The 16,817-nt window shown below is 42.2% G+C and overlaps 1 protein-coding gene across 3 annotated transcripts in view; it reads right to left on the bottom strand.

Annotated features, from left to right (window-relative positions):
* Positions 1-358: 358 nt before the first annotated feature.
* Positions 359-16,817, bottom strand: part of LOC135223720 (protein unc-50 homolog) — a 107,453-nt gene continuing 90,994 nt past the window's right edge. For all 3 annotated transcript variants that reach the window (XM_064262467.1, XM_064262466.1, XM_064262465.1), the window contains exons 7-8: positions 14,631-14,732; positions 359-970 (exon numbers count right to left, since the gene is read on the bottom strand). In XM_064262467.1, coding sequence (XP_064118537.1) covers positions 834-970; positions 14,631-14,732 — 239 coding nt within the window. In that variant the 3' untranslated portion in view covers positions 359-833. The remainder of the gene's footprint in view (positions 971-14,630; positions 14,733-16,817) is intronic.

The following is a 16,817-nucleotide window of genomic DNA, read 5'->3' as shown; positions in this document are numbered from 1 at the left end:
GGGACCTAGGCTCTCTGAAGACTTTTAGAGTTCCATCCCACAAGGTAAAGAACAGGGTCATACAGTTCTGCAGAATCAGTGGTAGCATATTCCTGAAACTTCTCATCAGGGGCAAGTGCTCGCCCTTCAGGCACTACCTCCCACCTAGAGTGAATCTTCATATATGAAAACCTTGATTATGGTATCCCTGTAAGAATATTGGAGGTAACCCAGCTCATCCACCCTGCTTAATTTTTTCTGTTCTTTCCACACCAGCTTTGTGGCTAGAAGAACAATGGGTGATATTTTAGGAGGTTTGTAGTAGTATGCTTGTTTAAAAAATTGGACAGCTGGGTAGAATTTAAATTACAAACTTAAACAAATTTCCATCATTTAATCTTATTATGGCATTACCTAATTTCATTGTTTGTTCAATTATTACTGTTAGGATAATCATTCTATACACACACACACTCTTAAATAATTACACTGTAATTTACTACTGTATACACAATGCAACCTGATGCTCCTCAAAAAAGCAAATATAGATATAGCTATGTCAGTTTTGTACAGTGCTAAATATGATTACAGAGCATTAAGGACAATAATGGAAAATTTTGCTAATACAGTAATATATATACAATGGAGAAAAGGGCTAATTCATAATCTATACAAAATATAGTTATCTTTTCAAAAGTCAGTTACACAAAACATCTCAAAAACCAAAACAATCTCACTTGTGAAGTTATCAGATGATTCAACTATGTATAATAAATAAAAGTCACTCGAGACCTGATCATTAATATGCTTGCTCCTTTAACAAATTATAAATTAGTTCAAGCTGACCTTAAATGTTAAAGTACTCTGTAGTGATAAAAGTCCATAAGACTTCCACAGAGATTAATTCCCACAGCTAGACTGATAATCAAGAACACCAGCAGCAATGGCAGCGCATATAAAAACACTCGGGGTTGACGCAGGATTGGCAGAGCTGAAAAGAAAGACAATTAAAAAACTTTGCACTAGCAAACTTAGGTTTATTGCATTGTCTATGACAATTTACTTCATCTGTGACAAGTTATCACGCTCATCAATAGTGTAGCCTGAATGTCCTCAGGCAAACACCTACTAGACAGAAGATACAGAAGAGCTGAAAGTGACTGTTCAAGCATGTATGTTAGTAGAACTATCCTCCTCACTGTTTCCATATCTATGATGTTAAAGCACAGCTCTTAAAATTCCCTAAGCCTCTGTTTTATGAGATTGGAATTCTGTATTTACTTTGGCTACATTAGGGACATCTGATTAACCCTAATCATTTTCCTTTTATCAAATCTAATTACTTTTACCTCCTTTCTCTCATGAAAAGTATTAATAATCACCATTATTGTAAAGGTTTTGTCTAACTGGCTTCATTGTTTTGATACTCAATTCAGTGTTTCCCATTATTTCTGCGATATATTATCTTGAAATGCTATTCCAAGTTAGTTGACTAAGGTAAGTACTGCTATGATGTATGTTAATTTGTACTTTGCAAAGCATTGGTCTTATTTTTGGGTATTTTTTGTATAATTGTATTCTATTTTTGGTCATATAACTGTTAGACTTTGTACTACAGTACTGCTTTTTGTGCATTGGTATATGCCACGCTGTAGTGATTTGTGTTGTGACCAGTTCCACACTGGCCGAGTGCATTTCGCACTCGGCTACCAACCCAGTGATCCAAAGTTTGATTCTCAGCTCGGCCAACGCGGAACCAGAGGAATTTATTTCTGGTGATAGAAATTCATTTCTCGATACAATGTGGTTCAAATCCCACAATAAGCTGTAGGTCCCGTTGCTAGGTAACCAATTGGTTCCTAGTCACGTAAAAATATCTAATCCTTCGGGCCAGCCCTAGGAGAGCTGTTAATCAACTCAGTGGTCTGGTAAAACTAAGATACTATACTTATCTGTGTTGTGACCATCTAATAGCTTTTTCATGTATTATCAAGAGTATACTTGGTTTTCTGCTTTTATTTTCAAAGACTATGAGTTAAAAAATTTATTTGGGATCAAAACAAGAATATTTGAGCATCCTGTTTCATTCTAAAGCAGAATGAGTATACTTACTCTGATTTTGTACTGTCCAATGCAAGCCACTATAATTTGTAGCCATACCATGGTCTTTGAAGCATTATGAGCCTTACATTTATAATTTGTAGCCATACCAATGCCTTTTGTACATTTATGAGCCTTGCATTTTAGAGATTTCAAGCCAAATAAACCTATTTTTGCCATGTAAAAAGCTGTTCCACCTAAAATGTAACATTTCAGGCCATATGATTCTATATACTGTATATACTCATGTAACGCAATCTTGCATATCATGCAACCCCCAAATTTTCACCCTCAAACAATGATTTGAGCATGTATCTCGTGTAACATGCGAGTTTAATTTTTGAGACAAAATTACAATAGGCTAACCTCTTTTCCTCCTGTTTATCTATCCCATTTTCTAGTAAGGCTAACCCCTTTTCCTCCATCTCTTCCATTTCAGGTTCTTGCTGTTGCCGTGTATCAAGCTATGCTGCCTCTTCCAGTTAGCATACCTATGGGATGCTTGTATCCTTCTGTGCTTAAATACAATATATTTCCAAGTACTATAAGTTCATGTTTTTAAACACAGTACTCTCAAGGAAGTGTAAGAACGTGACTGCTTAAAGGACTTTCACTCCAGGCATTCCAGATACTAATATTGTAGTTGAGAGTAATCATCTTGGATATCCAAGTCAACCAACTGTTATCTCTCAACCCATTCCAGTTACTCCTCTTCTAGTGTAGATCAGCTATCATCCAGGCCTTCTAATTGTTGTTAGTCTTTGTTTCGGAAACTTGTGCGCTGCTGTCCAAGTCACATTGTCTTCCACTGTGCCTGCTATCACTACTTTTCACTGTTGACTTAGAGATGTATCAGATATCCACAACAAAATCCGCATCTGTGGATTACCCGAGTTTTTTTTTTATAAATCTGCATTAGCAATGCAAGTAACATCCACATCTGCATCCGCAGTCTGAGAATGCAGATATGAGGATATCACCCCCTGTTCAGTGTTCAATAGTTCACACTCATACATTGTAGCTAAAAGTAGATTTTTTGTTTTTGTTTTTTGCTAAATTTGGCTTTTTCATTATATTATACAGAATACATGACACACAATTACACATTTCATACAGTACATACTTTATAAAGCATATATGTTAAAGTAATTCCATGTCATTTACAGCATTATCACTTATGTTTCTACTTTCAATTAGTATATTATTTGGCTGAAAGTAGTCTTTAACAATTAAATATATCTAAGTTAATTGGATTTACAAAGTATCCACATCCACAAACTTACAAGATTGATAGCTGCATCCGCATGTACAAATGTAAAAGAATTTATATCCTCATCTGCAAATTCCATTTTCAGACATCCGATACATCTCTACTGTCAACTGCTCCTGCTGTGCAACAACTCGACTGCTTTTGCTGTTGATCTCACTGTGCTAACTGTTTCTGCCTTCAATCTCTTGTCATGGTGATTCATCAATTGGCCTTTCAACTGCTCCTATGCCATATGGATCTTGCTTTGCCTCCTGTAACTATTGTAGTTAATGTCACTCCTCCCACTAAAGCCACTCATTATGTTACTGTGCATCCAACTGAGGGAGTATGCCACTTATGATTCTACTAATGTGCTGATGTGTGAGTCTTGCGTCAATATCCCTGACTGGCTCATTCTAATGTTGCTTTGCTAAATTCAGCTGCTTTTCATCCTTGACTGCCTCTTCAAGTGCTATGCCAAATACACCTGCTTTCTCTCCTGTTCCTGCTATTCTTGCTGTAATCCAGCCATGCTCCCTCTTCCTTACCACACCCTATGTCTCTGAGAGTCCTAATGCATATGTAGTCCAGGTAGAGGTTCTTGTTCTTAAACATACATAGTATTGTCAAGAAGTGTAAATGTGTAACCATTGAAAGGACTTTCACTCCAGCCATCCAGATAATCTTCCAAATGAAGCTGGCCATGACGCAAGATACAGGTCTACCAATATTCACTGCTCTACCCATTCCATTTACTCATCTTGTAGCTGAGATCAGCCATCACCTGCTCTTCCAATCACCACAATAACCTTGGTTTCAGAACCTCAAGATAATGCTCAGGTCACATTCTGCCTCCTGTTGTTACTGCTTTTTCTACTGTACCAAACACTTGAACTGCAACTTTTGTGTGAGCTACTCTCACAATCTCCTGTACTTTTGACCAAATTTTTCTTCTATTCTTCACCATCTGTTGTGTCTGCAGTTGCTGTTTCTGCCACTACACAATTTGCTGTGCCTGTTACCGCTGCTTCTTATACTGTAAAGTCCAAACCATGCCAACTACGTACTGCTGTTATGTAACCACTCTGCTGCTAATGTTGCTGCTTGATCCTATTGTGCGGATGGTTTCTTTGCCTTCAGTCTTTGTTATACCATCATTGATTGTCCCTTTTAATGCTGCTATAACTAATCTACCTGCTTTGCCTCCATTATTTTAATTTTTTGGTTAATGTCACTCCTAAAACTGCTGCTATCATCCAGGTCTTCTATTAATTTCAGAAAGATTAGCAATCCTGTGAAGAAACATTCCATTTCCTGCTGGGCTTTTTAATGCTTTTTCCATTATGCCATCTATTCATCTTGTAGCTTTTGTACTTGCTGCCCTAATCTGCTGGGCCTGTGACCATGTTTCTTCTGCTTTATTGCCACTTATCACCTTTTCTTACACCTTGCAATCTGGTTTTTTTCTACAGTGTTGCCATATCCCAATAATACTGCTATGCAACCAATCTGCTGCTCCCACTGTTGCAGCTCCTGATTCTTATGTGCTGACTATTCTTTGCCTGCACTGTTATACTGACACCCTTGATTGTCCCTTCTACTTCTGTTATACCAAATGCATCTGCTTTGTCTTGTTTATGCTATGGTTAATATATATTAATGTCACTCCTCCCAGTGTTGCTGATCGCAGACTTTTTATCCGAATAGCAGACTTTTTATCCTTCCTCAGACGAGAAATGTTTGTCGTTTAGTTTCTGCCATTAGAGGCTACAGGGTGGTCCTGAGTTTGGTGTTACGCCTTAAGAGTATGGACATCTCCTCTTCCTGGGAACTTTCCCTGCTAGTTACGGGGTTTGAGCAGTTGAGTTCTCCTAAAGAGATCAAGCCTCCGATGTGTGATGTTTCCTTGGTTCTTAAGAGCTTCACTAAGAGTCCATATGAACCCTTGCATCACTCATCTGACAGGAACCTGATGCTCAAGACAGTTTTCCTTCTGGCCTTGGCATCTGCCAAGACAGTAGGAGACCTCTACAGTCTGAGCTATGAGGTGAAGCACACCAGAGGTTGGGGGTCGATGTCCTTTGAATTTGTCCCGGAATTCGTGGCCAAGACCCAAAATCCCTCTGTGGATGATGACAGGTTCACTTTGTTTTCCATTCCATCACTGAATGACTTCGTGGGTGGTGATGCTCAAGAGCTTTTGTTGTGCCCTGTCCGGGGCCCGCATTGCTATCTTAAAAGGACTCAACACCTTTAGACCAGGCTGCCGCAGACTTTTTGTTAGCACAGGCCGTACGAAGAAAGAGGTGTCTAAGAATACTAACTCTTTTTGGATACGGGAAGCCATCAGACAGGCATACTTGACTCTTGATGATTCCACCAACACGTCTGTGCAGGCTAGAGTGCATGACGTTAGGGGTATTGGTCCCTCTCTGGCTTTCAAAAAGAACTTGGCTGTACATAGAGTGCTGAGCACTGGTACTTGGTTACGCCAGTCCACGTTCACCTCTTTCTATCTTCAGGATGTTGCCCACAGATCTGCGGATACGTTTTTCCCTGTGTCTTGTGGTGGCTGCCCAAGAGGATGTTAACTCATAGTTACCCTTAACAGGGCACCTTTGTATCTTACCTAAGATGATTGTGTGGATGAGAGAATGAGTGAATTGGCTGGTCTTCTTTCTCTTGTACCTTTCCTTCTTACTTCGGGCAGTTTAAGGAATAGACACGTCATTCGCTGGACTGGTCTGATACAGGTGAGTAAGGTAGTCATGCTGATAGTGTGGTCGTGTAATATAAAAATCTTACCTGCTATTTGGTAGCATATGCTCCACTCCTTAGCAAGGAGGGGTTGGAAGTAATACAAACCCTGATGTCTTGGTTTGTTATTGGACAGTCAAAGTTTCTCTTTGGTTCCCTATACAATGGTTCTCCCATATATCATTGTACATCACTCAGGTTCTGAGTGGTTAAATATCAATTTATCTAGCTTTTCAACGGGCTTCAGTCCCTCTCCAGAAACCATATCTTCTGGGAGCTGGACTGGTGGGTAGGCCCCCAGCCAGTCTAGGATGTCTTGTACCTCCCTCCAAGTATGAGTCTATCCTATTGTTAAGACCGAAGGTTTGTTTGTGTATGAACAAATGACAAATTTTCTAAGACAATTTGTATTTTTCATAGCTACAAACCTGAGGTCTTAATGTTATACTGCCTGCTGCTAGCCGCCCCTTTGTTTGTTAAGTCATCCTGAGTTGGGAAAGACTGGCGTAGTGGCGTGGTCCTTGACCAATCCTCACCCGAGCTACGCATGCATTGCCAGATATCTCAAGATTCCTTGCTTTCATCTGCTTTTTAACCGGATCCAGCTAGGCACTAGAAATTATCCTATTGTTAAGAAGACCTCAGGTTTGTAGCTATGAAAAATACAAATTGTCTTCGAAAATTTGTCATTTGCTCATACGCGAACAAACCTTAGGTCGCAACAACAGGATAGACTCATACTTGGAGGGAGGCACAAGACGACCAAGTAACTCATAGTAAAATTATTACATGCCATCGATTAGGGGGAATCGAGTGGGAAAGAGGTGCCATTCCTTCTATAGCCCATAAATTCACAAATGGCAACTTTTGGACTGGCTGAGAGACTGGGCAGCTCAGAGCTTGGTTGTGGTCTTGACTTCAAGGGAGGATGTAATGCTTCTCTGTATCACATGATGTCTCTTTATTTATTTGCTTGTAAATATGCTAAAGGGGTTGCTGTTGGTTTTAGTTCTTATCTTTTATGATAGGATATTGGTTATAAATGTAATTTGTTCATACACGAAACAAACCTTCGGTCTTAACATTAGGATTTACTAGCGCCAAGCTGGAAACCGGTAGAATTAAAATTACACTTGTGAGATCCAGGGACTAATGGCATCTATACCAGGTCAAGGGGCATGTATACCCAGAATGCCCACGGCTACCTGTGACCCATCAGTTATTTTCCTACCGCCTTTAAGATAAGACGTGTTACTGTCTATCTCATTTAGAGCCGGTTTTTCAGTTTGCCCGTTCTTTATCCATTTCATTTTTTATTTTTCATTCCTTTTCTTTCTCCAAGTGTGATCAGTGTGTGGTAAGAGTGTATACGTGGTATGATGGAGAATTTTGCCTCAACATCGGGATCGTCTACCGCTTCGAAGAGGAGACAAAGGAAATGCCCAGGAGTCAGTGGCTTCCCTTGTTCTAGGTTCCTAACTTCGGTGTCGACGGATCCTCATCCAACGTGTAGTAGGTGCAGGGAAAACGTATGTACGGTTACTAATCCATGTTCTGTTTGTCGCGGTTGGTCGGTGGAACAGTGGAAGAAGTTCTATGGGAAAAGCCAATACAAAAGAAAGGAGGTGACGCCATCTTTGGATGACCAAACCTTACCGGCTTCTTTTGTATCGGTAATAAACCAGGCTGCTCCATATGTTTCTCCACCTGCTTTTGAATTGTCTCATACCCCTTCGGTTTCTCCTAGCGGTTCTGTATCGGAAACGTCAGGAGGGGCCTTGGGTAATTTTATGAATAATTTGCACTCTCCTTTGTTCCCAGCAAGTAGAGGGGGAGATCCGCCATCTTTGTTCCAGGCTCCTGCTACTCAAGCACATAGGTTAGATGGTACGTGGTCAGCGCTAGGCCTACCAGGCGTACCAACCTTGGATGGTCTGCTTGCGCATTATATGACGTCACGGTTCCAGCAGGGTCCGGCAGCGCTGAATGTTCCTCATCCCCCGGGCTTGCAATTTATGGGAATTAATGCCGCGGCTTCACCATCCCACTCAGTATTTACAGCGATGCAGAACGTGGGAGGTAGTTTGGCAGCAAACGTGCGGTTGCCAAGCAGAAACCTCTCAGTCTCTCCCTACGAGAGGGATGACGTCACAACATACGTCACACTCTGAGATGGCAGGCGTGATGACGTCACAGACCGATTTCTCGCCTTTTTCGCTGCACCCAGACGCTAATACGCCTTCTGACCCGTCAATGCAAACTGTAATGCAGAAATTACAGGATATAGAGGAGAGAATGAATAAGAGAGACAAAAAGAAAAAGTGTGATTCGCCTTCTTCGTCTTCTTCTCTAGTTCGGCGTCATCGCTAAGTCCGATAACGTCACGGCGAGCGCCAGTCAAGCGTTGGAGGAGGATTCGGGAGTTCCTAGCGGATCCTCGGGCCAAGAGGAGAAGAATCAATTCTTCCTCTTCTTCGGACCAAGACTGTCATTTCCAAGTCAGCAAGAAGGTCGGAAAATCAGTGGCTATTAAGCACAAGGTTGGCAGACGAAGCCGTTCGCAAGAGTCCGAACAAGCGAGAGAGGTGACGGCCAGCGAGCTAGCGGCCGAGGCGGAGTTGCCAGTTCGGATCGCAAAAAACTGCGATACCTCTGGTAAAATCGACGTTGGCGGCGAAAGGTGCAGCAGAGGATGGAATGCAGGTCCCAGTTTCGCCCGTAAGGCCGTTCAAAATACGTACGAAGGACGATAAGGCTCCTATTAAAAGTATGAAAAATAGAGAGTTGGCAACCTCAGCGGATACGTTCGTGGAAGGCAGTGTCCGTCTGGATAGAAGGCCGAGGCCGGGCTCGCCGACGCTCGAAAACGATGCCAATGCTAATAGAGACGAACTTACCTCTGTCTTAAGGGAGCCTTCATCTTGGAGATCTAGACGAGATTCTCGCTCTAGATCCGTGAGCAGAGAAAGAGTGAGACGTTCTCGTTCCCCTGCTGACTATCTGGGATCGAGCCAACAGCGGCCAGCAAAGATCAAAGAGACCGCGGCCGTAGGGGCAGGCGGCCGTGGAATTCCGGGCCGTCTGTCAGAAGATAGAGGCGAGACAACATCTCTCGTGACGGAGAGTGGTACACTAGAGCCGGAGGAAGGAGAAAACGGAGGAAGGAGAAAACCAAGAGTTTCTGGCTTCGTATGCAGAGGTTATTGATTTGATTCGTCAATTCAATAGCCTTTCGGAGAAGACAGAAACACCAGCCAGTATGCTTCCTCCTGGAATTGACATGGCGTTTGGACTAAAGAGGGATACCAAGGTTGTCGTATGAATTGCCTATTGTTCGAGTCATGGCGGAATCGGTCTTGCAACACGTAACGCAAAGATTGCAGGGAGGGATAATTCCTTAAGATCTAATAGATCATTTAAATTTATTCCCCCTCCAATGATAAAGCAAAGGAAATATTATACGACACCAAAGGTCCCTTTGCTGTCTAGACAAATGAACCCTAATGTTGTAAGGTTAAGGCCTGGATTAACCTTGGATCAGGTTAAAATGGAGTGCCCTTCGATGACGTACCAAGAGGCTGCTACGTTAGAAGCAACAGCTTCTTCTGTCTTTCAGGCTGCGTCCTGGTTAGACCTTTGGTCAACAGCAGTGGCGAAAATTGCATCCTCGGAAGCAACAAGGGAAAGTAGTGGATGAACCATTGTTCATTAGATTACTACAGTCAGGGTCCAAGGCGATTGCGTACCTGACAAACGTAAGTGCCAATGTTTGGGCAAATATCCTGCTAATGAGGAGAGATGCAGCATTGGCTAGACTAAGCCGCAATGTGGATTTGGATTCCCTGTTAGCAATGAGGAATGGGGATATCTTGGAATCGCAACTACTGTTGCCAGAGGTCATACTGGAAGAGGCGATAGATAGAAGAAGGATGGACACTAACGATAGGTTGGTGCAACAGGCAGTTAGGAAAACCTCTAACAGTCAAACTACTCCTTTGGAGGGAAGACAACAGCAGATGTCTCGAAAGAAGACAGTGAGACATAGCATCCCTAATAGAGTCACAAGACCCTCTTCCCCAAAGAGGATAACTCATCGGCCCTTTCACAATAGAAACAACAGAGGAAGGGGCAATAGGGGAAGAGGGAGAGGCTCAAGAAGATAGGATGGGCGCCTCCCATCACTCGGCCACACCAGTGGGGGGTTGCCTGGCAAATCACTGGAAGGTGTGGCAGGAACTAGGGGCAGAGCAGTGGGTGGTGGATGTTCTCAGGATCGGGTATTTGATTCCGTTCGAGGTAACCCCGCCCCTGACAGATCAACCATTACCCCACGTCACTTATGCCCACAAATCTCAGAAGGCCACTATTCTGCAGGACGAAGTGAAGAAGATGATGGAAAAAGGAGCTGTGCAACAAGTATGCAGTCCGACAAAAGGCTTCTACAGCAGGATTTTCCTGGTACCCCCAAAAGCCAACGGGGAGTGGAGGACGGTAATAGACCTGTCAACGCTGAATCTGTTTATAAGGAAAACCAGTTTCACAAAGATGGAAACTCCGAAAACGGTTCTACAAGCAGTCAGAATCGGAGACTTTATGCTGACAGTTGATCTAAAGGACGCATACTTTCAGATACCAGTCCATCAGTCTTCAAGGAAATTTCTCCGCTTCAGTCTTGCAGGGAAAGCTTTCGAATTCAAGGTCCTGTGCTTCGGATTGACAACGTCTCCTCAAGTTTTTACAAGAGTGTTCACCCTCGTGTCGGCGTGGGCGCATGCTCAGGGGATCAGGCTAATAAGATATCTGGACGATTGGCTGGTGATAGCAAAGTCCAGGGAGAAATTACTCAGGGACAGGGCGGCCCTCCTGCAGCTTTGTCACAGCCTAGGTATTGTGGTGAATCAGCAGAAGTTGCAGCTGGATCCAAGTCAACGTTTGAATATCTGGGAATGGTGATAGACACAACACAAGCCAAAGTATTCCCGACAGACCAAAGAGTAGAGAAATGCAAACAAGTGGTGAATGCCTTTCTGGGAAAGCAGACACAGCCAGCAAGACAGTGGCAGGTGGTGCTGGGAATCCTAACCTCCCTGGAGAAGCTAGTACCACAGGAAGGCTACACCTTCGGTCCCTACAATGGAGGATGAAGGAGTTTTGGTCACCAACAGTAGATCACCCGTACGAGCAAATTCCCTTGTCGGCAGAAGTGAGGAAAGACTTGCTGTGTGGGTGGACGACGAAATAATCTGACAGTGGGTGTCCCCCTTCAACATTCCTCCCCAGACCTCTTGCTGTTCTCGGATGCGTCACTAGAAGGCTGGGGAGCCCATATGGAGGAGTTGATGGTGTCAGCAAAATGGAGTTGCAAGGACAGAGAACTCCATATAAACGTGCTGGAGTTGAAAGCAGCTTTCCTGGCTCTACAAGAATTCAGGGAGAGAGTAAAGGGACACTCAGTGGTATTGATGTCAGACAACACCACAGTAGTAGCTTATATAAACAAGCAAGGAGGCCTAGTTTCTCGGCCAGTTACATTGTGATGACAGTTCAACTTCACCAGTGGGCTATAGAGAACCTGGTAGACATCAAGGCAGGTATATTCCGGAAAAAGAAACATAGTGGCCGACAAGTTGAGCCGCAGGGATCAGATTCTGGGAACGGAGTGGTCCAATAGGGAATCCCTACACCAACAGGTAGTGGACAGGATGCTCATGTTGTGGGAAGGACCGATCATAGACCTATTCGCAACCAGGTACAACAAAAAAGTTGGAAGTGTATTGTTCAGTAGTCCCGGACGCAGAGGCAGTAGCAGAAGATGCGCTACAACACCCCTGGGACAATCTGGACGTGTACGCATTTCCTCCATTTTGTCTAATCCGTCAGGTTCTGAACAGTGTAATGCGGTCTCAGAACCTCAAGATGACCCTGGTAGCCCCGTTATGGCCGAAAGCAGAGTGGTTTCCAGACCTACTGGAACTCCTAGTAGATGTGCCAAAGAGAGTTACCTCCATGGAGCAACCTTCTGTGTCAGCCTCACATGGAGAGGTACCACCAGTCGGTGAAGTCCCTATCGCTTCACGGGTGGAGACTGTCAAGTATCTCCTCCGAGAGCGAGGGTTTTCGCAGAAAGCAGCAACTCAGATGGCAGGTAATATCAGAAAATCATCTGCGACAGTATACCAAGGGAAAGTGTCAGCATACTGTGATTGGTGTCGTAGAGGGAACGTGTCTCCACTCGGTACCACTATTCAGCAGTTAGCAGACTTTCTGATATATCTTCAGAACAGAAAAACATATGTCTGTATCTGCAGTGAAGGGGTACAGGGCTGCTCTAGCCTTCAGTCTTACGAATGAAAGGAGTGGACATATCATCTTCATGGGAGTTGGCCATGCTGATGAGGAGCTTTGAACAGTCATGCCCACCAAAGGAGCTAAAAGCCACAGATTGGGATCTGACCAAGGTACTGAGTAGTCTGACAAAACCCCCTACGAACCACTAAGGCAGTCCACGGATAGGAGCCTGACCCTGAAGACAGTCTTCTTATTGGCCCTGGCTTCACCAAAAGGGTGGGGGAGCTACATGGCCTCTCATATCTCATAAAGCACTCGAGAGGTTGGAGATCAATGGTGTGTGAGTTTGTCCCAGAATTCGTGGCAAAGACCCAAAATCCAACAATAGTAGACGGCAGATTCGACTCCTTTACCATACCTTCCTTGGCAGACTTTGTAGACAACGACAAAGCTGAAATGCTCCTGTGCCCCGTCAGGGCACTAAGGGAGTACTTAAAGAGAACAAGGCACCTCAGGCCGGGGTGCCAGAGGTTGTTCGTAAGTACAGGACGGAACAAGAAGGAAGTGTCCAAGAATACAATATCATTTTGGCTAAGGGAGACGATCAGAGATGCTTATACTGCAGAAGACAGAGGGTCAGATAGCCAGGTGGGAGCTAGAGCTCATGACTCAGGGTGTGAGTGCTTCCCGCATTTAGAAGAAAACATGTCTGTGGATAAATTCTGAAAGCTGGCGTGTGGAAGCGCCAAACAACTTTCACCTCATTTTATTTGAAAGATGTTCGCCCAATAGATCCTTGGACACCTTTTCCTTGGGTCCAGTGGTGGCGGCCCAACAAGTGATATAGTTCATCCAGTGCCCTGGCGGGTCAGTTTGCGTCTAGTCTAAGATGAAGGTATGAAAGTAGAATGAATGGGATGACTGGTCTTTTTTTCTTTACTACTTTCTTCCTACTCCTTTAACTACGGGCAATATGAAGGAGAGTACCGTCATGTGCTGGAACGGACTAGATGCAGGTGAGATGGTCAGCCATACTGTGAAGCTATCTTAGCTGATGATATACTTTTCAGTAGCAACACACCCCTCTGGATAATAAGGAAAAGAGGGTGAAGGTGGATCCAGTCGCAAGGGACAAGAGTAAACAGTAGAATGGTATCTACACCCCAGTGGGAGGAAACCAATAGATCCGCTTAATATCTTTGGTCCTAGGTTCATTGTCCATTCTCTTTTAGAATTTCCCTATATATTCGGAAATGGATAAGGTGGCAAACTCCCAGTCAGTTGTAGAGACTTACCTCCCTCCAATAGTAGTCTATCCTAATGTTAAGACCGAAGGTTTTGTTTCGTGTATGAACAAATACCAAATTTGTAACTAATTTGTATTTTTCATAACTAACAAACCTGAGGTCTTAACAGTTAAAGGCCCACCTCGAACCACCCCTCTAGCAGTCTAAACTGGGTTAGAAATATAACTGATGGGTCACAGGTAGCCGTGGGCATTCTGGGTATACATTTTCCCGCCCCGTGACCTGTATAGATGCCATTAGTCCCTGGATCTTCACAAGTGTATATTTTAATTCTGCCGGTTTCCAGCTTGGCGCTAGTAAATCCTAATGTTAAGACCTCAGGTTTGTTAGTTATGAAAAATACAAATTAGTTACAAATTTGGTATTTTGCAAAGAATATAAATGTAATATTGCAAAGAAAAGTTGAGTTATAAATGTATTTTTGCAAAGACAAGTGCAAAGAAATATTAGAAAAAACTTTACTGCATCTTTGTTCTCAGTAAATTTACATAAATATTTTACAACAACTACGCTCGGAATTTCTTATCTGTTTTGATATTGTGCGAGCTGTAACTATAATTTTAAAAATAAAATAAATTTATTTATTAGAAAATTTATTTATTAGAAAAAACTTGTATAACTTGGTAAAATTTATGATTGCCTTGTAAAAGAGGGTTTGTAAAATAAGTAATTTTCAACTTTGCTTGGAAGGTAGGGAAAATTTTTAAAATTGTTTATTCTTACACATTTGCATTTGTCTGGGGTGCTGCATATTAATTTTTTATACTATATCCTAAGGATTAGAATCCAATTTTATCTTGTAATCTTACACATACACAGCATAAGACCTTACAATGATATTACAGTGATACCAAAGACCTTATGGTGTTATTCAAAGTTGGGTACTGAAATTTGTTAAATTAAATGACTGAATTAAAAAATTCTCAGCATAAAATACTGTAGTTACTTACCACTATATCCTAAGAATGTAATGTAGATATAATAACCAATGGCTAAGACCCACAACAAATTTCCAAAGAGTCTTGAGATAAACCAGTCTTGACTGATAAAAACTGAAAGTAAAAGCAAATATACAGATTTTGTATTATAATGTACATACATATACAATACATATTATTATTATTATTTATTATTCAGAAGATGAAACCTATTCATATGGAACAAGTCCAGAGGGGCATTGGCTTAAAATTCAAGCTTCCAAAGAATATAGTGTTCATTAGGAAGAAGTAAGACGAGGTAAAGGGAAAAACAGAAGAGACCCCACTTATGAAAGAAAAAACAAAAAATAACAAATCAACAAACAGGAAAATTAAAATGCAAGGAGAACAGTAATTGAGTAGTAATGTATTACACCCTTGCTTGAACTTCTGAATTTTCATTAGCATGACTTCCTCTGGGAAGCTGTTCCACAGTCCTGTGGTGAGGAATAAAGGACCTCTGAAACTGAGAAGTTCGACAGCAAGGCACATTTATTACACATTGGTGCTGCTATTCAGCAAATCTTGTTGCTCTGGGCAGATAAAAGCAGATCACGGATCAATTGTGAATGTGAAAGATCTTTGCTGAAATAAAACTTATGAAAAAAGTGACAAGAGATCATCTGTCAATGGTCCAAATCATAACTAATAGTCTACTATAAGGAAATGGACACTAACCACCACGAACCACTCTATCATAAAAGAGATAATCTCTGGCAGCAGCAGACATCCACATTAGAGAACAATATTCTGCGTAGTAAATGGAGTACATATGACCTTAAAAAAGGGTTGCATTGATTTTATCACTGTTATTAATATAATATGAGGGTTTGTGAACAATACCTAGCTTTCATGCAGCACTCGCTGAAACTTTCATTAGCGTTTCTCAAAAGTTAGATAAGAGTCAAAAAGTTTCACTTATAATAATGAAATCTTCACTCATTCAGCAAAGTTCCATTCATCTAAAGAGTAGGATGAGGTGGGAAATCTGTACAAGATCTGATAATCAATCATGTTTTAGTTACTGGGGTTCAGCCTCATACCCCAATGACTGCACCCTCCCCTGATCTGGTCCATGTTCAGACTGAGGCTGAGGACAGCTTCATTTCTCAAAAGTGGAGACTTTACTTCACCCACAAGTGTTGCATCATTGGCATAATGAACAATCTTGTTTTCCAGGCCAACAACCATGTCACTTGTATACACTAAAAATAACAGTTGACCAAGAACATTGTCCTGTGGAACTCCAGACACAATAGGTATTGATTCAAGATCTCGTCCACAGCAACACACTGCTGCCTACCTGTAAGGAAATCTTGAAGTGATCCTAAAACATATATATCCACTCCAAGATTCTTAGTTTTTAAGGAAGTGCCTTGTGATTTACTAAATCAAGAGTAGCACTAAAATCTATCTGAATTACTCTGCTCTTAAAATCCTTATCAACATTCCCTTCCAAGTGCAATGTCAAGTTTAAGAGAGATTGCAGCTACCTAGCTGCTTCCTGTATGCATACTGGCTATTAACTAACAATCCTTTAGATTCAAAATACTATTTAGTGGCTTAAAATGACAAATTTTCTATTTTTCATAGCTACAAACCTGAGTTCTTAACAATAGGATAATTTTCTAGTGCAGCTGGATCCAGTTAAACAATCGGAGATTGAAAAGAAAGGAATCTGTGAGATCTGGCAGCGTGTGAGTATATCGGGTGAAAACCGGTCAAAGACCGCGCGCACCCATGCTATCGTGTTTAGTCTTTCCCAACCCAGGATGTCATAAGATGAAAGTGGGGCAGCTAGAGGTGGGCAGTAAAACGTAAGACCTCAGGGCTGTAGCTGTGAAAAATACAAATTGTCTTCGAAATTTTGTCTTGTTCATACGCGAACAAACCTTCGGTCTTAACAATAGGATAATTTCTGGGCTCAGCCCGTGTCGCTTTGTGAAATAATCCCTTCAGTTCATATTTCTAAGGTAAATAATGCTAACATTACCAGAGAAAAATAAAAGAGGGGGATGTCAGAGTATCCTGACTCGCTCACCCTAAATAAAAAGAGGGTGTCGGTATGGTACTGGGGCGAGTGATACCACTACCACAGACCTCTTGTCATTTAGACCTCTCCTCCACCAAAATCCCCCTGCTAGAGAGAGCTGGTACACA

The sequence above is a fragment of the Macrobrachium nipponense genome, chromosome 10 (genome assembly GCF_015104395.2).
Source record: "Macrobrachium nipponense isolate FS-2020 chromosome 10, ASM1510439v2, whole genome shotgun sequence".
Lineage (NCBI taxonomy): Eukaryota > Metazoa > Arthropoda > Malacostraca > Decapoda > Palaemonidae > Macrobrachium > Macrobrachium nipponense.
The sequence above is the reverse complement of the archived record's forward strand: the minus strand, read 5'-3'. Positions and strand labels throughout refer to the sequence as shown.